The sequence below is a fragment of the Aethalodelphis obliquidens genome, unplaced genomic scaffold, assembly GCF_003676395.1.
Source record: "Aethalodelphis obliquidens isolate GAN/ISIS:26980383/991018 unplaced genomic scaffold, ASM367639v1 scaffold85, whole genome shotgun sequence".
NCBI lineage: Eukaryota > Metazoa > Chordata > Mammalia > Artiodactyla > Delphinidae > Aethalodelphis > Aethalodelphis obliquidens.
In genome coordinates this window covers 4,109,653-4,134,704 of record NW_020838029.1, presented here as the reverse complement: position 1 = coordinate 4,134,704, position 25,052 = coordinate 4,109,653, and the positions used below count along the sequence as shown (strand labels likewise).

General features: G+C 37.9%; 1 protein-coding gene across 3 annotated transcripts in view; it reads left to right on the top strand.

The window, feature by feature from the left end:
- Positions 1-25,052, top strand: part of OPHN1 (oligophrenin 1) — a 582,946-nt gene that overhangs the window by 220,957 nt on the left and 336,937 nt on the right. For all 3 annotated transcript variants that reach the window (XM_027093626.1, XM_027093627.1, XM_027093625.1), the window contains exons 4-5: positions 4,222-4,283; positions 13,788-13,859. In XM_027093626.1, coding sequence (XP_026949427.1) covers positions 4,222-4,283; positions 13,788-13,859 — 134 coding nt within the window. The remainder of the gene's footprint in view (positions 1-4,221; positions 4,284-13,787; positions 13,860-25,052) is intronic.

Below are 25,052 nucleotides of genomic sequence, written 5' to 3'. Positions count from 1 at the left end.
GTCTATTTTAATAGTCTTTATTTTAAAGTCTATTTTGTCTGATATGAGAATTGCTACTCCAGCTCTCTTTTGGTTTCCATTTGAGTGGAATATCTTTTTCCATCCCCTTACTTTCAGTCTGTATGTGTCTCTAGGTCTGAAGTGGATCTGTTGTAGACAGCATATACATGGACTTGTTTTTGTATCCATTCAGGCATTCTGTGTCTTTTGGTGGGAGCATTTAGTTCGTTTACATTTAAGGTAATTATCGATATGTATGTCTGTATTCCTGTTTTCTTAATTGCTTTGGGTTCATTATTTTAGATCTTTTCCTTCTCTTGTGTTTCTTGCCTAGAAAAGTTCCTTTAGCATTTGTTGTAAAGCTGGTTTGGTGGTGCCGAACTCTCGCAGCTTTTGCTTGTCTGTGAAGATTTTAATGTCTCTATCAAATCTGAATGAGATCCTTGCTGGGTAGAATACTCTTGGTTGCAGGTTTTTCTCCTTCATCACTTTAAATATGTCCTGCTAGTCCCTTCTGGCTTGCAGAGTATCTGCTTAAAGATCAGCTGTTACCCTTATGGGGATTCCCTTGTGTGTTATTTGTTGTTTTTCCCTTGTTGCTTTTAATATGTTTTCTTTGTATTTAATTTTTGACAGTTTATTTAGTATGTGTCTTGGCATATTTCTGCTGTGATTTATCCTGTATGGGACTCTCTGTGCTTCTTGGACTTGATTAACTATTTCATTTCTTATATTAGGGAAGTTTTCAACTATAATCTCTCAGATATTTTCTCAGTCACTTTCTTTTTCTCTCCTTCTTCTGGAACCCCTATAATTCGAATGTTGGTGCCTTTAATGTTGTCACAGAAGTCTCTGAGACTGTCCTCAGTTCTTTTCATTCTTTTATCTTTATTCTGCTCTACAGTAGTTATTTCCACTATTTTATCTTCCAGGTCACTTATCCATTCTTCTGCCTCAGTTATTCTGCTATTGATCCCATCTAGAGTATTTTTAATTTCATTTATTGTGTTGTTCATCGTTGCTTGTTTCATCTTTAGTTCTTCTAGGTCCTTGTTAAATGTTTCTTGCATTTTGTCTATTCTATTTCCAAGATTTTGCATCATCTTTGCTATCATTATTCTGAATTCTTTTTCAGGTAGACTGCCTATTTCCTCTTCATTTGTTACGTCTGGTGTGTTTTTATCTTGCTCCTTCATCTGCTGTATGTTTTTCTGTCTTCTCATTTTGCTTATCTTACTGTGTTTGGGGTCTCCTTTTTACAGGCTGCAGGTTCATTATTCCCATTGTTTCTGGTGTCTGTCCTCAGTGGATAAAGTTGGTTCAGTGGGTTGTGTAGGCTTCTTGGTGGAGGGGAGTAGTGCCTGTGTTCTGGTGGATGCGGGTGGATCTTGTCTTTCTGGTGGGCAGGTACACATGTTGTGTTTTGGGGTGTCTGTGGACTTATTATGTTTATAGGCTGCCTCTCTGTTAATGGGTGGTTTGTGTTCCTGTGTTGCTAGTTGTTTGGCATAGGGTGTCCAGTACTGTAGCTTGCTGGTCATTGAGTGAAGCTGGGTGCTGGTGTTGAGATGGAGATCTCTGGGAGATTTTTGCCATTTGATATTATGTGGAGCTGGGAGGTCTCTTGTGGACCAGTGTCCTGAAGTTGGCTCTCCCACCTCAGAGGCACAGCAGTGACTCCTGGCTGCAGCACCAAGAGCCTTTCATCCATATGGCTCAGAATGAAAGGGAGAAAAAGTAGAAAGAAAGAAAGAAAGAAAGACAGAAAGAGAGAAAGAGAGAGAGAGAGAGAGAGAGAGTGAGAGAGAAAGAAAGAAAGAAAGAAAGAAGGGAGGAAGGGAGTGGGGGAGGGAGGGAGGAAGGAATGAAGGAAGAAAGGAAAGAAAGAAAGAAGATAAAGTAAAATAAAATAAAATAAAGTTATTAAAATAAAAGTAATTATTAAGAAAAATAATTTTTTTAAAAGAAAGAAAAAACAAATAAACAAAATAACTCAAGAAACTAAGAAACAAACAAACAAACAAAAAACAGACTGATAGAACCCTAGGACAAATGGTCGAAGCAAAACTATACTGAAAAAATCTCACAGAGAAGCATACACATAGACACTCACAAAAATAGGAAAAGGGAAAAAAGTAATAAATCTTGATCTCAATGTCCACCTCCTCAATTTGGGATGATTCGTTGTCTATTCATATATTCCACAGATGCAGGCTACATCAAGTTGATTGTGGAGCTTTAATCCACTGCTTCTGAGGCTGCTGGCAGAGATTTCCCTTTCTCTTTTTTGTTCTCACAGCTCCCGGGGCTCAGCTTCGGATTTGGCCCCGCCTCTGCATGTAGATTGTCGGAGGGCGTCTGTTCTTCTCTCAGAGAGGACGGGGTTAAAGGAGCCGCTGCTTCGGGGACTCTGACTCAGTCAGGCCACGGGGAGGGAGGGGTATGGCGTGCGGGGCGAGCCTGCGGCGGCAGAGGCTAGCGTGACGTTTCAGCAGCCTGAGGGGCACCATGCGTTCTCCCGGGGAAGTTGTCCCTGGATCACGGGACCCTGGCAGTGGCGGGCTGCACAGGCTCCCACGAAGGGGTGTGTGTATTGTGACCTGTGCTTGCACACAGGCTTCTTGTTGGTGGCAGCAGCAGGCTTAGCGTCTCATGCCCATCTCTGGGGTCCATGCTTTTAGCCGCGGCTCACGCCTGTCTCTGGAGCTCCTTTAAGCAGTGCTCTTAATCCCTCTCCTTGCGCACCAGGAAACAAAGAGGGAAGAAGAAGTCTCTTGCCTCTTTGGCCGGTCCAGACTTTTCCCTGGACTCCCTCCCGGCTATCCGTGGTGCACTAACCCCTTGTAGGCTGTGTTCACGCCGCCAACCCCAGTCCTCTCCCTGCGCTTGACTGAAGCCCGAGCCTCAACTCTCAGTCCTGCCTGCCCCGGCGGTTGAGTAGACCTGCCTCTCGGGCTGGTGAGTGCCGGTCGGCACCGATCCTCTGTGCGGGAATCTCTCCGCTTTGTCCTCCGCACCCCTGTTGCTGTGGTCTCCACCGCGGCTCCGAAGCTTTCCCCCTCCGCCACCCGCCGTCTCCGCCCGTGAAGGGGCTTCCTAGTTAGTGTGGAAACCTTTCCTCCTTCACAGCTCCCTCCCACTGGTGCAGCTCCCGTCCCTATCCTTTTGTCTCTGTTTATTCTTTTTTCTTTTGCCCTACCCAGGTACGTGGGGACTTTCTTGCCTTTTTGGAGGTCTGAGGTCTTCTACCAGCATTCAGTAGGTGTTCTGTAGGAGTTGTTCCACGTGTAGATGTATTTCTGGTGTATCTGTGGGGAGGAAGGCGATCTCCGTGTCTTACTCTTCCTCCATCTTCCCCTCCAGCCTCAACTCAGTGGCTTTTAGTATATTCACAGAGTTGTGCAAGCATCGCTGCAATACAATTCCAGATCATTTTCACACCCTCAAAAGAAACCACAAATCCATTAGCATCAGTCCCTATTCCCACCTTCCCCCTACATTCAGTGAACCAGTGATTTACTTCTTGTCTCTCTGGATTTGCCTAGTCTAGACATTTCATTTAAACAAAATCATACAATATGTGGCTTTTTGTGACTGGCTTCTTTCACTGAGCATAATGTTTTTGAAGTTATTCTATGTTGTATTGAGTATCCATCCTTTGTTTCTTTTCGTTGCCACACATTGTTCCATTGAATAGCTGTATCAGAACTGTTTAACCATTCAGCAATTGAAGAACACTTCCATTCTTTCCATTTACTGGCTATTACGAATAATGCAGTCAACAACATTTGTATATAATTGTTTGGTTGTATATGTTTTCAGTTCTTTTAGCAATATACCTAGGCATGGAATTGCTGAATCATGTGGTAACTCTATGTTTAATATTTTTTTAATCTTATGCTCATTTTTTTTTTTACCGTTTGCCAAAATCCCCTTAAACTTATACCGTGTTATATGTTGATTATATCTCAGTACAACTGGAGCAAAAAAAATTGGGGTAGGAACATTAGCAAAATAAAAACAAAAACAAAAGAAGAAAAAGGAAATAACTATGCACCAGGTACTGAACTCCTTCTTCTGTTGTCCTTAGATTTGACACCTTCCTCTAGTGGTCATATCATCTTGGGGCACTGGTCTCTACCTCTTTTCCCATAGATTTCTGCTCACTTGCCTATCAGGTACCATGATTAATTTGGTTTATCTTTTATTCTGTCATTTCAGCTGAATCCTTCAAGGAATTTGCCGAATTGCTCAACGAAGTAGAAAACGAGAGGATGATGATGGTAGGTCAATAACACTGGGCCTAGAACCAAGATCATCTCTGATCTTGGGAAGTTTTCTTGTCCTCATTGGTTGGAGTGACACTATGTTGTTTCAGTTTCTGTCTCATCATTACCTGGGTACTGTAAAGACAGGGAGTTGATCTGGTTATTCTATCTCAAGTTCCCATCCTGAGAGTTTAGCATTAGGTAGAGGGAAATTAGTCTATTCATTTCAGTGAGATAAGATTTCAGAGGACATTAAATTCGACTGTCGAACATGTTGACAAAAATTGTGGTCTTTAGTGTTCTTAAACAAATTATCTATTTATGTGCTTATGTGCTTTTAGAAGTAATAATGTGGGCTTTATTTATGACATATTGTTTTATTTAAATCTATGTGAAAACTTTTTTTCCTTACATTTAAAGTCTAATTTATTAATATTAATAGACTTTAATATTTAGAGCAGTTTTCATTTTACAGAAAAGTTGAGTGGAAAGTGCAGAGAGATTTCATATACAGTTGCCCTTTGAACGTCACAGATTTGATCTGTGTGTGTCCACTTATATGTGGGTGCTTTTCAATGAATACTACAGTACTACATGATCCGAGTTCAGTTGAATCTATTGTTGTGGAACCTCAGATACTGGAAGACTGACTGTAAAGTTATATGCAGACTTTTGACTGCACAGTGTGTGTGGGGGGTCAGTTCCCTTGACCCTTGCACTGTTCAAGGGTAAACTGTACTCCCTTTCTTTCCCCTCTCCTCCCCATACAGTTTCCTCTATTATCATCTTGCATGTGTGGTACATTTGTTTCAGTTAATGAACCAACATCAATGCAATATTATTAAGTCCATAGTTACATTAGGGTTCACTCTTTATTGAATATTTTATGGGTTTTGACAAATGCTTAATGACATATATTCACCATCAAAGTTTCATCATAAAGAATATTTTCATTGCCCTAAAAATCCCCTGTGATTCCCCCTTCCTTCTCTGATATCCAAATCCCTGGCAAACACTTATCTTTTTACTGTGTTTTGCCTCTTCTAGAATATCATACAGTTGGAGTCATACAGTATATAGCCTTTTCAGATTGGCTCCTTTGACTTAGTAATATGCGTTTAAAGTTCCTCTATGTCTTTTCATGGCTTCAAAGCTCATTTCTTTTTGTCATTGAATAATATATATGCATATATTATAACCTATATTGATCATATGGATGTACCACGGTTTGTTCATCCCTACACCCATTGAAGGATATGTTGGTTACTCCCAAGTTTTGGCAATTATGAAAAACCTACCATACACATTTGTGTGCAGATTTTTGTGTGGATGTAAATTTTCAACTCTTTTGATTAATTTCCAAGGAATCCAATTGCTAGATTGTGTGATATGTCTAGATTTGTAAGAAACTGCCAAACTGTCTTCCAAAGTGACTACCATTTTGCATTCTCACTAGCTTTGAATGAGAGTTATTGTTGCTCCACATGCTCACCAGCATTTGATGTTGGCTGTGTTTTGGATTTTACCCATTTTAATATGTGCATGTAATGGTATATCTTTGCTGTTGTAATTTGTGTTTTCCTGATGACATTTGATTTGGAACATCTTTCCATATGCTTATTTGCCACCTGTAGATCATCTTTGGTGAGGTGTCTGTTCAGGTCTTTTGCCTATTTTTTAATTGGTTTGTTTGTTTTCTTATTGTTCAGTTTTAAGATATCTTTGTATATTTTGGATGCCAGTCCTTTATCAGAAATGTGCATTGCAAAATAATTTCCAGTCTGTGGCTTATCTTTTCATTTTCTTAACAATGTCTTTTGTGGAGCAGAATTTTTAAATTTTAATGAAGTCCAGCTTATCAGTTCTTTCACAGATCATGCTTTTGGGGTTGTATCTAAAAAATCAGTGCCAAACCAAAGGTCATTTAGATTTTCTCATATGTTATCTTCTAGGAGTTTTATAATTCTATGTTATACCTTTAGGTCTATGACCCCTTTTGAGCTAATTCTTGAGAAAGTGTAAGAATTGTCTCTAGATTCCTTTTTTTTTTTTCCATGGGGAAGTCTGGTTGTTTCATCACCATTTCTGAAAAGACTGTCCTTTTTCCATTGAATTACCTTTGCTTCTTTGGCAAAGACCAATGGACTATATTTGTGTGGATGTATATCTGGGCTCTCTATTCTGTTCCATTGATCTGTTTGTCTATTTTTTCAGCAATATCACAGGATTTTTTTTTACAAAATTTAAAAAAATATTGAAGTATAGTTGATTTAAATATTGTGTTAGTTTCAGGTATAACAGTAAAGTGATTCATATATATATGTATATATATTCAAATTATTTTCCATTATTAGGTATTACAAGAAGTTGAATATAGCTCCCTGTGCTATACAGTAAATCCTTGTTGCTTATCTATTATATATATAGTAGCTTGTATCTGTTAATCCTATATTCCTAATTTATCCCTCCTCCCCTCCCATTCCCCTTTGGTTACTGTAAGTTTATTTTCTATGTCTGTGAGTCTGTTTCTGTTTTGTATATAGATTCATTTGTCTTATTTTTTAGCTTCCACATGTAAGTGATATCATATGATATTTGTCTTTCTCTGTCTGACTTACTTCACTTAGTATGATAATCTCTAGGTTCATCCCTGTTGCTGCAAATGGCAACATTCCATTCTTTTTTATGGCTGAGTAATATTCCATTATGTGTATGTTTATATATAAATATATATGTGTGTGTATATTGATATGTGTGTGTATATATATATATATATATGTGTGTGTGTGTGTGTGTGTGTGTGTGTATGTATGTATCACATCTTCCTAAGCCAATCATCTGTTGGTGGGCACTTGGGTTGTTTCCATGTCTTGGCTATTGTAAATAGTGCCACTGTGAAACTTGGGGTGCATGTATCTCTTCAACTTAAAGTTTTAATTTTTTTCTGGATATATGCACAGGAGTGTGATTGCTGGATCATATGGTAGCTCTATTTTTAGTTTTTTAAGGAGCCTTCATACTGTTTTCCATGGTCACTGCACCAATTTACATTCCCACCAACAGTGTGTGAGGGTTCCCTTTTCTCCTCATCTTCTCCAGCATTTATTATTTGTAGATTTTTTAATGATGGCCATTCTGACCTGTGTGAGGTGATACCTCATTGTGGTTTTGATTTGCATTTCTCTAATAATTTGTGATGTTGAGCATCTCTTCTTGTGACTGTTGGCCATCTGTATGTCTCTGGAGAAATGTCTATTTAGGTCTTTTGTTCAGTTTTTAATTTTCTTTTGGTATTAAGTTGTATGAGCTGTTTGTATAGTTTGGATGTTAACTCCTTGTCGATCACATTGTTTGCAAATATTCTCTCCTATTCCATAGGTTGTCTTTTCATTTTGCCAATGGTTTCCTTTGCTGTGCAAAAACTTTTAAGTTTCATTAGATCCCATTTGTTTATTTTTGCTTTTATTTCTTTTGCTTTGGGAGATTGATCTAAGAAAATATCACTATGATTCATGTCCGAGAATGTTTTGCCTATGTTCTCATCTGGAAATTTTATGGTGCCATGTCATATTTAGGTCTTTAAAACACTTTGTGTTTATTTTTGTATATGGTGTGAGGGAGTGTTCTAATTTAATTGATTTACATAGCTGTCCAGCTTTCCCAACACCACTTGTTGAAGAGACTGTATTTTCTCCATTGTATATTCTTGCATACTTTGTCATAGATTAATTGACCATATGTCTGTGGATTTATTTCTGGGCTCTCTGTTCTTTTCCATTGATATATATATCTGCTTTTGTGCCAATACCATGCTGCTTTGATTACTGTAGGTTTGTAATGTTGTCTGAAGTCTGGATGGTTTATACCTCCAGCTTTGTTCTTTTTCCTCAGGATTGCTTTGGCAATTCTAGGTCTTCTGTGGGTCCATATAAATTTTAGGATTATTTGTTCTTGTTCTGTGAAAAATGTTATGGACCAATACCACACTATCTTGATTACTGTAACTTTGTAGTAAGTCTTGAAGTAGGATATGAACTTCAGAACCTGTTTATCAATATCCGCAAAACAAATTGCTGGAATTTTGATTGGAATTGCATTGAATCTATAGATGGGACAAACTGACATCTTAAAAATATTGTCTTACTATTTGTGAACATGGGTTATCTCTCCCATTTATTTAGACCTTCTTTGATTTCTTTCTTCAGAGTTTTATAGTTTCCTCATAATGATCTTATATGTATTTTGTTAGATTTATTCCTAAATATTTATATTTTTTTGTGAACTCTATTTTAACAGTTGAATAAATAATCTTTTTGTGTGGTCCCTAGACTTGTACCACCAGTGTCACCTGGGAAATTGTTAAAAATGAAGGTCCTTGGCCACACACCAGAGCTAGCTGAGACTTAAATGTGGAAGTACCTATGTTGGTCAATATTTATTTTTATTAGGAGCATGTGGGTCAAGTGGAAACAATGTTAAGGACAACAAAGTGGTCTGTCTTCCCTTCCTCTCATTGGATGACTTTGTATTGGCAACTCAGTTTTGTTAAACCCATTTATTCCAATAGCAAGAGTTCTTTAATCTGTAATCACTCTTCCTTTTCAACAGGGTGGTACTGGCTTCTCAGAATACTGCTACCATTTAATCTCAGCTCCTAGAGAGTTAGGATTGAAGGCAGGGCCCATAAATCTGGGAAATTAGATCTTTAGGTGCTAATAGTGGCTGTGCCACTAACTTATTTGTGACTTCACACTAATCACTTTATTTCTTCTAGTCTCTCTTTATATGTAGATGAGAAAAAATTCCCATCTTCTAAGTTCGTTGTAAGTACTCCAAATGATAAAATGAATATGGTAGTGTTTTATAATAGCAAAAAGCACTGATTATATAAATGTTTCTAGTTATCTTTTGTTGCCCCCAAGATTTGGCTTGTGGAAATCTGACTTGGGAATTTTCTTCATTTAAGAGATTTGCTTATAATGATAGTTAAGAGAGGCCAATATGGGTAGTTTTCCCAGAGCCTGTTAGATGCCCCACTAGCTAATCCACACTCTACTAAATATTTTCTTCTGTTATAAGAGTTTGTGGACTGCTACCAATGTTGATCTCAAAGACATTCACCCCTATTTCATTCAGATACCACTAGAAATGTCAGCTGTACAACTCTTCAGCCCTAGTTGTTTCTTGATCTCTTTTACTTACCCGATTACAAAGCTCTAAAATATTGAAGAAGGATTCACCTTTTGAGATGTTTTTCTCACCATAATTGCTGGCTGTTTTCCACAGGACTGACTCATTTTCTTCTGTCTTTAATTATGTTCTGCCCTTTTGTTCCCTCAATTCTTCAGTCATGTCTTGAGTATTGGCTCCCTATTTCCTATTTAATTACAGGAATTCTGTGTAGGTTAGGCTCAATTAAGGCCTTTTACAACATGCCAGGGATCGTTCTTGACTGCACCTCTCTCATTTCCTGGAACTGTGGTAGAAGGACTCTTGTACCTCAATATGGTAAATGTTAAACAGCTTTCTATAATTTCTATAAAAAGAGGCCCAAAGAAGCTTTAGTAGAACATGAAGGAAGTTCATAGCCCTAGCATGTGACAACTGCAGATGTCTAGTCATTCTCATAATGAATTTTAAATTGTTGAAGAAACTATGGAGGGAATAAATGAAGAGGAGCATCCCCGCTTTTATTTCTTAAAAAGTACAGTGGGGGAGGTTGTAGTACCTCTGAAAGTGGCCTTTAAAAGTCTGGGTAACAGACTTTCTCTATGATTAATGATAAGAGGCTTGCCTAGATGCCTTTCTAACTCTGAAGGGGACTCTGTTGGCAATGGCAAGGTCTTTCTTTGAGGACTGCCAAGAATGACCTAAAACAGTGTACCCTCAATGCCTTCTTTTGGTAATTGGTTAACCATCAAAGATTCCTGAGCAATATTTCACTAATAGATTAAATGCCATCTCTATTTTAGTAAGTGGCCTATCTAGTTTGGTTTTATTCAATCAGAACCAGATTTTAGATAAACTCACTAATGTGTTTAGAATGTCACTTATGCTGGGGCTTCTACTGTGATATAGTAGGCAGGAGCTTTTGTCCTAGAGAGCTCACAAAATGAATGCAGTGATAAGAAAGGGAATAAAGGCCAAGTTTACTTAAAAGGGCTTTTCTGAGTAATTGTTAGATTTCTAAGGAGTTTAAAGGTAAAGCTGAATGGGAAAGAAAAAAGAGCCAATCCTCAGTGCGACATTTTCCTACATTTCTAGCTCTATGTTCTGGCAGAAATTAGTATAATAACCAATGAATGTTAAAGAGAGGAAAAGGTTCAGAGAATCTATTTGTGTTGTAGGAGACAGGGAGCAGTATTTCCAATGCAATTAAGGAAAACTCTCGACTCCAATTTAAGTGAACCATGTGCTACTTTTCTAGACTGGGACAGAGCCAAACGTAAAAATAGTAGCCTTATGAACTCTGTGAGAAGTTACTGGCACACTTACTTATGCAAGAAAATCCCCCGTGGAACATGAAAAACTGGCACCTGTACCATCCTTGGGGTGCCTGCATATGCAAGGGCTCAGCTGAATATCCATACAGAGGCTTGACACATATTACTCTCTTTAGAAGTGACATGTTCACTTCTTATTCAAAGACAAACTTCCTCAAGGTTTCCCAGTTGGCTACTTTTGTGTTATCTTCGTGAAACTGGAAATAGTTTTTCTAATTATCTATTGCTACATAACACCCTATTCCAAAACGTGGTGACTTAAACTATTTAATTTTATCTCATGATTTTGTGGGTCAGGAATTCATGCAGGGGTCAGCTCAGAGATTCTTCTGCTCTATGTGGTGGTATTCACCTTGGAGGTGGGGTGATATGGATGGTCCAAAATAGCTTCACTCACATATCTGGCACCTTAGTGAGATGACTGCAAGGCTGGGCTCAGCGGGTCTTTTGACAAGAATGTCTACATTTGGTCTCTCTAGCTTGGTAGTCCCAGGGTAGTCCAACTTTTTATATTGTGGCTCAGGGCTCATGAGGAGTGTTCCAAGGGAACCAGGTGGAAGTTACTGGCCTTTTATGACCTAGCCTGGGATGTCATGTAGTATCCCTTCTGCTGTACTGTGCTTGTTCAAAGCAGTAACAAACCCACTCATATTCAAGGTAGAGGGGATGGAGACCTTCCTTCTCAATGTGAGGAGTATCATAGAATTTGTGTCCATGTTTTAAAACTTCCACAATAGTAAAGAAGAAAAATTATTCCCTGTATGTAATCTATGACACCAATAACTTAGTTTATTTCCAGGTGGGTACACAAAGTTGATAGCATATAATTCACAATCCATGGAAATGTAGAGTGTATTGGGCAAAGGAGACAGGCTGGTACTTTTAGTAAGAGAATTATTGTTTTCAATCAAGGATAGTCACTGGTGTCTATTTTTGATATCATGGAGCTTTGATTGGGTGAGAGTTTGCCCATTTAGTTGAACGTTGAATCATACCTGGATAGAAAATAGGAGGTCCAAAGTGCCTGTAGGACTTGGATACAATATGTATTAATGCCTCAATTCGTGTTGCTTTTTGTTGGTAGTTTAAAAATTGCTTCTTACTCTGGAGAATACAGAACTGGTCAAAACTGGCTTTCTACTCTCTATTCTATTTTTGTCATAAAGACATATCTTGTCTTACTGACACTTTGTCTCTTCTGATAACGAAGCCAGTCCCTCATTTTCTTGTCTTGTAATGGATCAAAATTAAATTGCAGCTAATTCATACCTCTGAAGAAACAAACCCCACTTGTTGCATTGGATAGATGAAATCTCCCAAGAGGTTTACATGAAGACAAAGCTTTGTATGTCTCTACCTGCCCACTGTGCAAGGGATTCAATTTGGATATGATGTTTTTTATATTTCCAACACCATATTAATGCCAATATTTTTAGTACCTGGACAGGCTGTTCCTGTCAGGTTCTGAACTTACAGTTAGGTTGTTAGAAGGCCTGGTCCAGTATTCTCTGTGATGCTGTAATACACTCCTAGTTCTGAGGGAAATGTTCTGGTTTTATGACACACCAGGGCAGGGCTGGAAACAATTTATACTGGGATTTTTCCTGATGCTATTCCTGCTAACTCATTTGCCTCCCATGAAATGATTTGCACTTGGTGCAATTGGCCTTTTCATGTATTTTCCCTTCCCTTTCTCTTCTCTCTTCCACATATACTTCAGGCTTCCTGTGTCTGTTTCTGGGCATGACCCTGGATATTTATCGATTAAAAACTCAGATCAGACTACCAGTAAAGTTACAGAGAAATGCCCCTAATGTTCCTTCTTTCATTTCCTCTCACAGCATTTGATTTTTTTTAAGGAGGAAAAGTTTACTTTTTCAAATTAAAACTTGATTCCACACCTCTCCAACTTTGGTATTAATGTTATCTCTGATTTTCACAGATTTTGATTTCCATGTACAGTTATATTAATTCCCAGACACATCATAAATATTGAAAGATTTGAAAGCATCAACTTAATCCCAATTTGCCATTATATTTTTAATGCAAGAATAAAGTTTTGGTGAGTAGTTAAGGAAATGAATCCAAATGTCTAATTATACCAATAGCTCCAACTTAAAACAAATTAAAAAGCTAGAACAGTGCTTTTAAAACTTGAGTGTACACACAAATTACCTAGGGCCCTTGTTAAAATAAGGATTCTTATTTGATAGGTCTGGGGTGGAGGCTGAGATTCTGCATTTCTAACAAGATCCCAGGTGATGCTGCTGCTGCTGGTTAGGGGGCCATATTTTGAGTAGCAAGGACCCAGAAGAGTTTTTGAAACCTTTGTTAATTTAAGCGAAATGTTCACTTTAACATTTCTTCAGAAACCAGTTTGCATAAAGCTAGGTCAGTTACTCAACTGCTCCAGGGTTAGGGAGTAATTCCCTCATTAAATCCAAGATGTCATTGATTGTTAGATGAGTCATTATTTTATGTGCTGCTAAGAAGGGAAAACACTGACAAACTATGATGCATGGTGATTTCAGAAATGTTAAAATATGAATCTTAGAATTCAAGAAATCGGATGGTTTCTCTGACTCCTTCCCAGTTTCCACAATGAGTGTTTACTCTGTGCTAGGTACTTTGTCTACAAGATAGGTGCTGTGATGATCCTATTTGACAAAGGTTTGGAGTGGCAAATTACCTTAAGTGGCACAGCTGGAATTTGAACCCTGGTCTCTATGACTGGAAAACCCACACTCTCATCTTCTCCCCCACAGGAAGGGCTCTTGTCCTTGAGAAAAATGCTCCCCTGTGCTATCTCCCATGGTATTCACTTAAGGTAATCGTCAAAGCATTTGATTTTAAAAGACCAATATGGGAAACACAGTAACAAAACTAAACAAACCAGCAAACTAGTTAACGTTTTGCAGGATGGTGTATTACAAGGAAATACCCTAGTAACAATGAATGTTGAATCTGAACCTTGCTAATCTACAAGTTATTTTGCGTGTTCTTTCTTTTTCTCTAGGTACACAATGCTAGTGATTTGCTGATCAAACCCCTGGAAAATTTCCGGAAGGAACAAATAGGCTTCACAAAGGTACATTTTCTCTACATGTATAAGGTATTTTTTTATAGCAGTTGAGTAGTTGTTTGGGCTACCACCCTTCACTCTTCAGGGGTGAGGAGGATTCGTCTCTATAGGAAAACTCATTATCAAAAAATGTGAGACAGTCTGGATTTGGCTCCTGACTCTGCTTCCAACTAGCTCTATAACTGTGGACAAGACATTTCTTTTGGAGCTTCAGTTTCTCCATATGGAAAATGGGGAGCTTGATAAATAGCTATTATTTAAAGGTGACTTACCATGTGATGAGCCCCGGGCTAGGTGTTTTACGTTCATTCTCTAATCAAAACAACCCTGTGAGGTTCTGGTATTATCCGCATTTTACAAATCATGCAACTGAGGTTTGAACAAGATAAAGAACATGATCAAAGTTATAGCTATATAGTTAGTAATTAACAGTTGACAAGATTTAAACCTGGGAATCTATTTAGCTTCAAATCCCACATTCTTCCATTAAACTATAGTCTAGATCTATGCTGTCCAATATGGTAGCCACAAGCTATATAAAGAAAATAAAATTAACAACTCAGTTTCTCAGTCATGCTAGTCGCATTTCAAATGCTCAATGAGTCACATGTGGCTAGTGGCTACTGTATTGGACAGGGCAGCATTGTACCAGATAATGTCAGTTCCCATGGATCTCTCTGATTCCCCAGTGTCTCATGAAGGGGTATAAATAATTGTCAAGTTTATTCTTTACAACTAGGTGTAGGCCTATCTTGTAAGCTCCAATATGTATGTAACATGTGACCAAGACAGCCTACCAGAACTAAATGTAGGTTCTTGACCAAGCATCTGGCCCTTTTAGGACTAAGAACACACTGCACAGTGGTTATCATATGGAATATTTTGACAAGCATTTTGGATGAGGCTATGAAAGTAGCAAGTTATGAGAAGAAAGAGCAGACTAGTGGATGTGCTTTCCATTGCCTGGTATCATCAGTCAGGTTGACATGGCATTATGTGAGTAACTGGCATTCAAGCAAAGTGAGTTCTCTGGATAGGCCAGCAATTCTGGATTCCACTCAGTCCATCATTGAATACTTAATTGGGAAAATGTATAATTGAAGGAAAAAAGAGCCTTTAAAACCACAAGTGTGGTATGAAAATAATTAGCTACTTGTTAAGTGCCATGACAGTTGTTAACATAACACTGATTAAGTGGATGAAGAAGGACAGATGATGGGAAAACCCTTACATCTGGTTTTCTTTCATTCCCGGTGAGAATAGGAAAAATGAAAGTAAGAATATGCTGCAGTGGTTGACTTCATGTCATCTAAGGGAAAGGAAAAAATTTTCTGTTATGTAATTCCTATGTCCCATGCCTAGGCTGGGGATTTTACATATTCAGTCTTCCTTAATTCTTACAGTAAACCTGTGAGGTAGTATGTACATTATTCACTATCCCAATGAAGAAACTGAGCCTCAGAAAGGTGAAATTTCTATTAGTCTTTTTTTTTAAAGTGGCTACATACAATATAATATTCCATTAACTAGCTGTGCCATAACCCATTTATGCATTTCTCAATTGTTGGTCATTTAGGTTTTTTCTGATTTTTTTTACTATCATAAAAAAATTGTAATGAACATCCTTTTACATACAGATTTTGAAACTTGTCTAATCATCTCCTTAATATACATTCCTGAAGTGATATTGATAGATCACATGCATGTTTCTATTTTTGTTTTCAAAATGCACCGTTTAAAAAATTTTTTTTTATACAGCAGGTTCTTATTAGCTATTTCATACATGTTAGTATATGTATGTCAATCCCAATCTCCCAATTCATCCCCCTACATTCCCCCCTTGGTTTCCATACATTTGTTCTCTACATCTGTGTCTCTATTTCTGCCTTGCAATGTGGTTCATCTGTACCATTTCTCTAGATTCCATATATATGAGTTAATGTACGATATTTGTTTTTCTCCTTCTGAATTACTTCACTCTGTATGACTCTAGCTCCATCCACGTCTCTACAAATGACCCAATTTCGTTCCTATTTGTGGCTGAGTAATATTCCATTGTATATATTTACCAAAACTTCTTTATCCATTCATCTGTCAATGGGCATTTAGGTTGCTTCCATGACCTGGCTATTGTAAATAGTGCTGCAATGAACATTGGGGTGCATGTGTCTTTTTGAATTATGGTTTTCTTGGGGTATATGCCCAGTAGTGGGATTGCTGGGTCATATGGTAATGCTATTTTTAGTTTTTCAAGGAACCTCCATACTGTTCTCCATAGGGGCTATATCAATTTACTTTCCCACCAACAATGCAAGAGGGTTCCCTTTTCTTCACACCTTCTCCAGCATTTGTTGTCTATAGATTTTCTGGTGATGCCCATTCTAACTGGTGTGAGGTGATACCTCATTGTACTTTTGATTTGTATTTCTCTAATAATTAGTGACGTTGAGCAGCTTTTCATGTGCCTCTTGGCCATCTGTATGTTTTCTTTGGACAAATGTATATTTAGATCTTATATCCATTTTTTGATTGGGTTGTATGTTTCTTTACTATTGAGCTGCGTGAACTGTTTATATATTTTGGAGATTAATCCTTTGTTTATTTGTTTGCAAATATTATCTCCCATTCTGAAGGTTGTCTTTTTGCCTTGTTTATAGTTTCCATTGCTGTGCAAAAGGTTTTAGATTTCATTAGGTCCTATTTGTTTATATTTGTTTTTATTTCCATTACTCCAGGAGGTGGGTCAAAAAAGATCTTGCTGTGATTTATGTCCAAGAGTGTTCTTCCTATGTTTTCCTCTATGAGTTTTAAAGTGTCCGGTCTTATATTTAGGTCTTTAATCCATTTTGAGTTTATTTTTGTGTATGGTGTTAGGGAGTGTTCTAACTTAATTCTTTTCCGTGTAGCTGTCCATTTTCCCAGCACCATTTATTGAAGAGACTGTCTTTTCTCCATTGTATATACTTGCCACCTTTGTCATAGATTATTTGACCATAGGTTTGTGGGTTTATCTCTGGGCTTTCTATCTTGTTCCATTGATCTATATTTCTATGTTTGTGCCAGTACCATATTGTCTTGATTACTGTAGCTTTGTAGTATAGTCTGAAGTCAGGGAGCCTGATACCTCCAGCTCCGTTTTTTTCCCTAAAGATTGCTTTGGCTATTCGTGGTCTTTTGTGTCTCCATATAAATTTTAAGATTTTTTGTTCTAGTTCTGTAAAAAAATGCCATTGGTAATTTGATAGGGATTGCATTGAATCTGGAGATTGCTTTGGGTAGTATAGTCATTTCTCAATATTGATTCTTCCAATCCAAGAACATGGTATTTCTCCTCATCTGTTTGTGTCATCTTTGATTTCTTTCATCAGTATCGTATAGTTTTCTGAGTGCAGGTCTTTTACCTCTTTAGGTATGTTTATTCCTAGGTATTTTATTCTTTTTGTTGCAATGGTGAATGGGATTGTTTCCTTAATGTCTCTTTCTGACCTTTTGTTGTTAGTGTATAGGAATGCAAGAGATTTCTGTGTATTAATTTTGTATCCTGCAACTTTACCAAATGCACTGATTAGCTCTAGTAGTTTTCTGGTGGCATCTTTAGGATTCTGTATGTATAGTGTCATGTCATCTCCAGTGACAGTTTTACTTCTTTTCCAATTTGGATTCCTTTTATTTATCTTTTTTCTCTGACTGCTGTGGCTAAGACTTCCAAAACTATGTTGAATAATGGTCGCAAGAGTGGATATCCTTGTCTTGTTCCTGATCTTAGAGGAAACGCCTTCAGTTTTTCACTGTTGAGAATGATATTTGCTGTGGGTTTGTCGTATATGGCCTTTGTTATGTTGAGGAAGGTTTCCTTTATGCCCACTTTCTGGAGAGCTTTTATCATAAATGGGTGTTGAATGTTTTCGAAAGCTTTTTCTGCATATATTGAGATTATCATATGTTTTTTATGCTTCAATTTGTTATTATGGTGTATCACATTGATTGATTAGCATATACTGAAGAATTCTTGCATCCCTGGGATAAATCTCAATTGAAATTGGTGTATGACCCTGTTTGCTAGTGTTTTGTTGAGGATTTTTGCATCTATATTCATCAGTGATACTGGTCTGTAATTTTTTCTTTTTTGCTGTGTCTCTGTCTGGTTTTGGTATTAGGGGGATGGTGGCCTCGTAGAATCAGTTTGGGAGTGTTCCTTCCTCTGCAATTTTTTGGAAGAGTTTGAGAAGGATGGGTGTTAGCTCTTCTCTAAATGTTTGATATAATTCACCTGTGAAGCCATCTGGTCCTGGACTTTTGTTTGTTGGAAGAGTTTTAATCACAGTTTCAGTTTCACTACTTGTGATTGGTCTGTTTATATTTTCTATTTCTTCCTGGTTCAGTCTTGGAAGGTTATATCTTTCTAAGAATTTTTCTGTTTCTTCCAGGTTGTCCATTTTATTGGAGTAGACTTGCTTGTAGTAGTCTCTTATGATGCTTTGTATTTCTGTGGTGTTTGTTGTAACTCCTACTTATTCATTTCTAATTTTATTGATTTGAGTTCTCTCCTTGTTTTTCTTGATGAGTCTAGCTAAAGGTTTATCAATTTCGTCTACCTTCTGAAAAAAAACAGCTTTTAGTTTTATTGGTCTTTGCTATTGTTTTCTTTGTTTCTATTTCATTTGTTTCTGCTGTGATCTTTATGATTTCTTTCTTTCTACTAACATTGGATTTTGTTTGTTCTTCTTTCTCTAGTTCATTTAGGTGTAAGGTTAGATTGTTTGAGATTTTTTTTTCTTTCTTGAGGTAGGATTTTTTTGCTATCAACTTCCCTCTTAGAACTGCTTTTGCTGCATCCTGTAGGTTTTGGATTGTCGTGTTTTCATTGTCCTTTGTCTCTAGGTATATTTTGATTTCTTCAGTGATCTCTTGGATATTTAGTAACCTATTGTTTAGCCTCTATGTGTTTGTGTTTTTTATGTTTTTTTTCCCTGTGATTGATTTCTAACCTCATAGAGTTGTGGTCGGAAAAGATGCTTGATACAATTTCAATTTTCTTAAATTTACCGAGGCTTGATTAGTGACCCAAGATGTGATCAATCCTGGATAATGTTCTGTGTGCACCTGAGAAGAAAGTGTAATCTGCTGTTTTCAGATGGAATGTCCTATAAGTATCAATTAAATAATCTGGTCTATTTTGTAATTTAAAGCTTGTGTTTCCTTATTAATTTTCTTTCTGGATGATCTGTCCATTGGTGTAAGTGAGGTGTTAAAAGTCCCCTAGTATTCTTGTGTTACTGTCAATTTCCTCTTTCATAGCTGTTAGCATTTGCCTTATGTATTGAGGTGCTCCTACGTTGGGTGCATATATATTTATAATTGTTATATCTTCTTCTTGTATTGATCCCTTGATCATTATGTAGTGTCCTTCCTTATCTTTTGTAACATTCTTTATTTTAAAGTCTCTTTTATCTGGTATGATTATTGCTATTCCAGCTTTCTTGTGATATCCATTTGCACAGAATCTTTTTCCATCCCCTCACTTTCAGTCTGTATGGGTCCCTAGGTCTGAAGTGGGTCTCTTGTAGACAGCATATATATGGGTCTTGTTTTTGTATCCATTCAGCCAGTCTGTGTCTTTTGGTTGGCACATTTAATCCACTTACATTTAAGGCAATTATCGATGTGTATGTTCCTATAGCGTTTTTGTTAATTGTTCTGGGTTTGCTTTTGTAGGTCCTTTTCTTCTCTTGTGTTTCCCTCTTAGAGAAGTTCCTGTAGCATTTGTTGTAGAGCTGGTTTGGTGGTGCTGAATTCTCTTAGCTTTTGTTTGTCTGTAAAGCTTTTGATTTTTCTCTCGAATCTGAATGAGATCCTTGCCAGGTAGAACAATCTTAGCTGTAGGTTCTTCCCTTTCATCACTTTAAATATGTCATGCCATTCCCTTCTGGCTTTTAGAGTTTCTGCTGAGAAATGAACCGTTAACCTTATGGGAGTTCCCTTGTATATTATTTGTCATTTTTCCCTTGTTGCTTTCAGTAATTTTTCTTTGTCAAGTTTTGTCAATTTGATTACTATGTTTCTCGGTGTGTTTCTCTTTGGGTTTTTCCTGCCTGGGACTCTCTACGTTTCCTGCACTTGGGTGGCTATTTCCCATGTTAGGGAAGTTTTATATTATAATGTCTTCAAATATTTTCTCACGTCCTTTCTCCCTGTCTTCTCCTTCTGGGACCCCTATAATGTAAATGTTGGTGCATTTAATGTTGTCCCAGTGGTCTCTTATGCTGTCTTTATTTATTTTTATTCTTTTTTCTTTATTCTGTTCCATGGCATGAATTCCACCATTCTGTCTTCCAGGTCACTTATCCATTCTTCTGCTTCTGTTATTCTGCTATGGATTCTTTCTAGTCTATTTTTCTTTTCAGTTATTGTATTGTTCGTCTCTGTTTGTTTGTTCTTTACTTCTTCTAGGTCTTTTTTAAACATTTCTTGCATCTTCTCGATCTTTGCCTCCATTCTATTTTCAAGGTCCTGGATCATGTTCACTATCATTATTCTGCATTCTTTTTCTGGAAGGTTGCCTATCTCCACTTCATTTAGTTGTTTTTCTGGGATTTTATCATGTTCCCTCATCTGGTACATAGCCTTTTGACTTTTCATTTTGGCTATCTTTCTGTGAATGTTGTTTTCGTTCCACAGGCTGCAGGATTGTAGTTCTTCTTGCTTCTGCTGTCTTCCCTCTGGTAGATGAGGCTATCTAAGAGGCTTGTGCAGCTTCCTGATGGGAGGGACTGGTGGTGGGTAGAGCTGGGTGTTACTCTGGTGGGCAGAGCTCAGTAAAACTTTAATCTACTTGTCTGCTGATGGGTGAGGCTGGGTTCCCTCCCTGTTGGTTGTTTGGCCTGAGACAGCCCAGCACTGGAGGCTACAGGCTCCTTGGTAGGGCCATTGGCTGACTCGGTGAGGGCTCACACCAAGGAGCACCCCCAGAACCCCTGTTACCAGTTTCCTGTCCCTGTGGTGAACCGCAGCCATCCCCCGCCTCTGCAGGAGAACCGACAACACTAGCAGGTTGTTCTGGTTCAGTCTTCTGCTTCTTCCCTCTGGGTCCTGATGCACACACTACTTTGTGTGTGCCCTCCAAGAGTTGAGTCTCTGTTTCCCCCTGTTCTGTTGAAGTCCTGCAATCAAATCCCACTAACCTTCAAAGTCTGATTCTCTGGTAATTCCTCCTCCCGTTGCCTGACCCCCAGGTTTGCAAGGCTGATGTGGGGCTCAGAACCTTCACTCCAGTGGGTGGACTTCTGTGGTTTAATTGTTTTCCGGTTTGTGAGTCACCCACCCAGTGGTTATGGGATTTGATTTTCTTGTGACTTTGCCCCTCCTAACATCTCATTGCAGCTTCTCCTTTGTTTTTGCACGTGGGGAATCTTTTTTGGTGAGTTCCAGTGTCTTCCTGTCAATGATTGTTCAGCAGTTAGTTGTGATTCCGGTGCTCTTCCAAGAGGGAGTGAGCGCCTGTCCTTCTACTCCACCATCTTGAGCCAATCCCTCTTCCTATCGGTCTTTTTTCCTACTTCTCTAACAGTGGGACCATCCTGCACACCTATAAGGAAGGTAAACAGCTCAGTGTGAGAGTAGTTTTCAAGAAACTGTCTAGAATTCTCCCAGTTGTGAAATTTAAGGTAGTAGAAAAAGCACTGAGCTAAGTACTAGAAACTGTAGCTTCCAGTCTACCCCTGTATGTTATCAATTTATGGCCTCTTAGCTCCAACCATCTTCAATACCTGTTCTGTTAAAATGGACAGAAATCCTTTAAGCATCTCTCTTTTACTATAAGAAAGATATTAAGCATTCTCAGTAGAGGGTGCTGGAGGGATATTGCAGGAGGAGTGATTGTCCTGTAGTTTCTAGCTGCTGCATAGGTGGGTTGGTAGAGAGGGAGTGAGATATCCAGTGGGGCTCTGATCCAGCCATACACCCACAATACAGGGTCCCTCAATGACCTTGAAACCTCCACCTGGCCTGGTGATAACCTTTCTATAGGTCTTTCAATATATGTCTGTCCCTGAAGGCTTTTCCACTCATGCTATCCTCGAGCTTCCTTCTGTAGGACCCCCACATAGCCTACCTGCTGACTGTATAACAGAGGTGCTGCTCTCCGCTTCCTCTGCCACCCCCCATTACCATCTGCTTGTGCTCTGGAAGGTTCCTACTGGCCCTGTGAAACTTTCCTGAAACCTAGAGTGTTCCCATCCTCTCTATCTGCTTCACTGGTTGCTGATTCTCTGCTTCCCACCCGCCCTCTGGACTTGCCTCCTGCTTACTTAGTGACTGTGGACTACCAGGCCAAAACAGCAAACTTCTCTGCTGTTCAGTGACTTTGATTATACCTTTTCCAATGAGAGCTGAACCCCTTCCACATTTGTCCTTCTTTGAGTACCTTCCTTCAGCCTTAGGGTACCATATATAGTTTCCTTATATCTTATGGTTAGTTTATTTTAGTTTAATAATTTTATAGTTCAGTAATTCTTTATACTGGTTTCTACCTCTTGACTAGGCCTAGACTGATGCCCCAGACTGATACACTGCTGCTAGCTGGATCTGTGATTTTACTGGTATGTGCTTTGTTAGACCCTTACAAATATATGTTCTCATCTGAAGCCCCGGACAACCCTGTAAAGTACAGGTTATTATCCCTTGTTTAGAGATGAGGAAACTAAGGTTCAGTGACCTGTGGCGTCTAAGGTCACTCAACAAGGAAGTGACAGAGCTTGTATATGAATTCAGTTCTCCTGGTTATAAGTTTATGTCTCCTTTCAGTGTATGAGAGATAGCACTTCTCCCTGGGCCTCCGTTTTCTCATATGTACAATAAGAACAATGGACAAATAACTCATAATCTAATATTCTGTTTGAGATTCTAAAGGTACTTAACTAAATGTGCATCTATTGAGATGTACAAATTAGCTAGTCAGAATTTGGTGTGCCATAAATGTAAAATATGCAGTCGATTTTTAAAAATAAAATTTTATTGGAGTATAATTTACAATGCTGTGTTACTTTCTGCTATATAGTGAAATGAATCAGTTATACATATATATATATCCACTCTTTTTTAGATTCTTTTCCCATATAGCTCATTAGAGAGTATTGAGTAGAGTTTCCTGTGCTATACAGTACATCCTTATTAGTTATCTATTTTATGTACACTAGTGTGCATATGTCAATCTCAATCTCCTAATTTGTCCCTCTCCCTCTTTCACCAGTGATAACCCTATGATTGTTTTCTACATCTGTAACTCTATTTCTGTTTTGTAAAAAAATTAATTTGTACCATTTTTTTTAATTCCACATATAAGAAATATCATGTATTTGTCCTTCTCTGTCTGACTTACTTCACTCAATATGACAGTCTCTGGGTCCATCTATGTTGCTGCAAATGGCATTATTTTGTGTTTGTTTTTTTTTTACAGCTGAGTTATATTCCATAGTATAAATGTACCACATCTTCTTTATCCATTTCTCTGTCAATGGACATTTAGGTTGCTTCCATGTCCTGGCTATTGTATATAGTGCTGCAGTGAACATCACAGTGCATGCATCTTTTCGAATTATGGTTTTCTCCGTGGATTTGCCTCAGAGTGGGATTGCTGGGTCGTATGGTAATTCTATTTTTAGTTTTTTAAGGAACCTCCATTAATGTTCACCATAGTGGCTGTACCAATTTACAACCCCGCCAACAGTGCAAGAGGGTTCCCTTTTCTCCACACCCTCTCCAGCATTTATTGTTAGTAGATTTTTTGATGACCATTCTGGCCATTGTGTGGTGATACCTCACTGTAGATTTTATTTGCATTTCTCTAATAATTAGTGATGTTGAGCATTTTTCATATGCCATCTGTATGTCTTCTTTGGAGAAATGTCTAATTAGTTCTCTGGCCCATTTTTTGATGTGTGTTATTGTTTTTTTGATATTGAGCTGCATGAGCTGTTTGTATTTGTATATTTTGGAGATTAATCCCTTCTCAGACGCTTCATTGGCAAATATTTTCTCCCATTCTGTGGGTTGTCTTTTTGTTTCGTTCATGTTTTCCTATTCTGTGCAAAATCTTTTGATTTTAATTAGGTCCCATTTGTTTATTTTTGTTTTTAATTTCATTATTCTATGAGGTGGGTCAAAAGATCTTGATGATTTATGTCATAGAGCAGGGGTCCCCAACCCCCGGGCCATGGAGCAGAAACTAGGTTTATTCCTAGGTATTTTATTATTTTTGTTACAATGGTAAATGGGATTGTTTCCTTAATTTATTTTTCTGATATTTCCTTGTTAGTGTATAGGATTGCAAGAGATTTCTGTGTATTAATTTTGTATCCTGCAGCTTTACTAAATTCATTGATGAGCTTTAGTAGTTGTCTGTTGGAATCTTTAGGATTTTCTATATATAGTATAATGCCATCTGCAAACAGTGACAGTTTTACTTCTTCTTTGTCAATTTGGATTCCTTTTATTTCCTTTTCTTCTCTGATTGCCATGGCTAGGGCTTCCAAAACTATGTTGAATAATAGTGGTGAAAGTGGGGACCCTTGTCTTGATCCTGATTTTAGAGGAAATACTTTGTTTTCACCACTGAGAATAATGTTTGCTGTGGGTTTGTCATATATAGCCTTTATTATGTTGAGGTTGGTTCCCTCTATGCCCACTTTCTGGAGAGTTTTTATCATAAATCGGTGTTGATGTGTGTCAACATCTTTTTCTGTATCTATTAACATGGTCATATGGTTTTTATTCTTTAATTTGTTAATATAGTATATCACATTGATTGATTTGCATATACTGAAGAGTTCTTGCATCCCTGGGATAAGTCCCGCTTGGTCATGGTATATGATCCTTTCAAAATGTTGTTGATTCGATTTGCTAGTATTTTGGTGAGGATTTTTGGATCTATGTTCATCAGTGATACTGGCCCATAATATTCTTTTTATGTGATATCTCTGTCTGGTTTTGGTATCAGGGTGATGGTGTCCTTGTAGCATGAGCTTGGGAGTCTTCCTTGCTCTGCTATTTTTTTGGAATAGTTTCAGAAGTATAGGTGTTAACTCTTCTCTAAATGTTTGATAGACTTCGCCTAGAGTCCATTTGGTCCTGGACTTTTGTTTGTTGGAAGTTTTTAAATCACGGTTTCAATTTCAGTACTTGTGACTGATCTGTTCATATTTT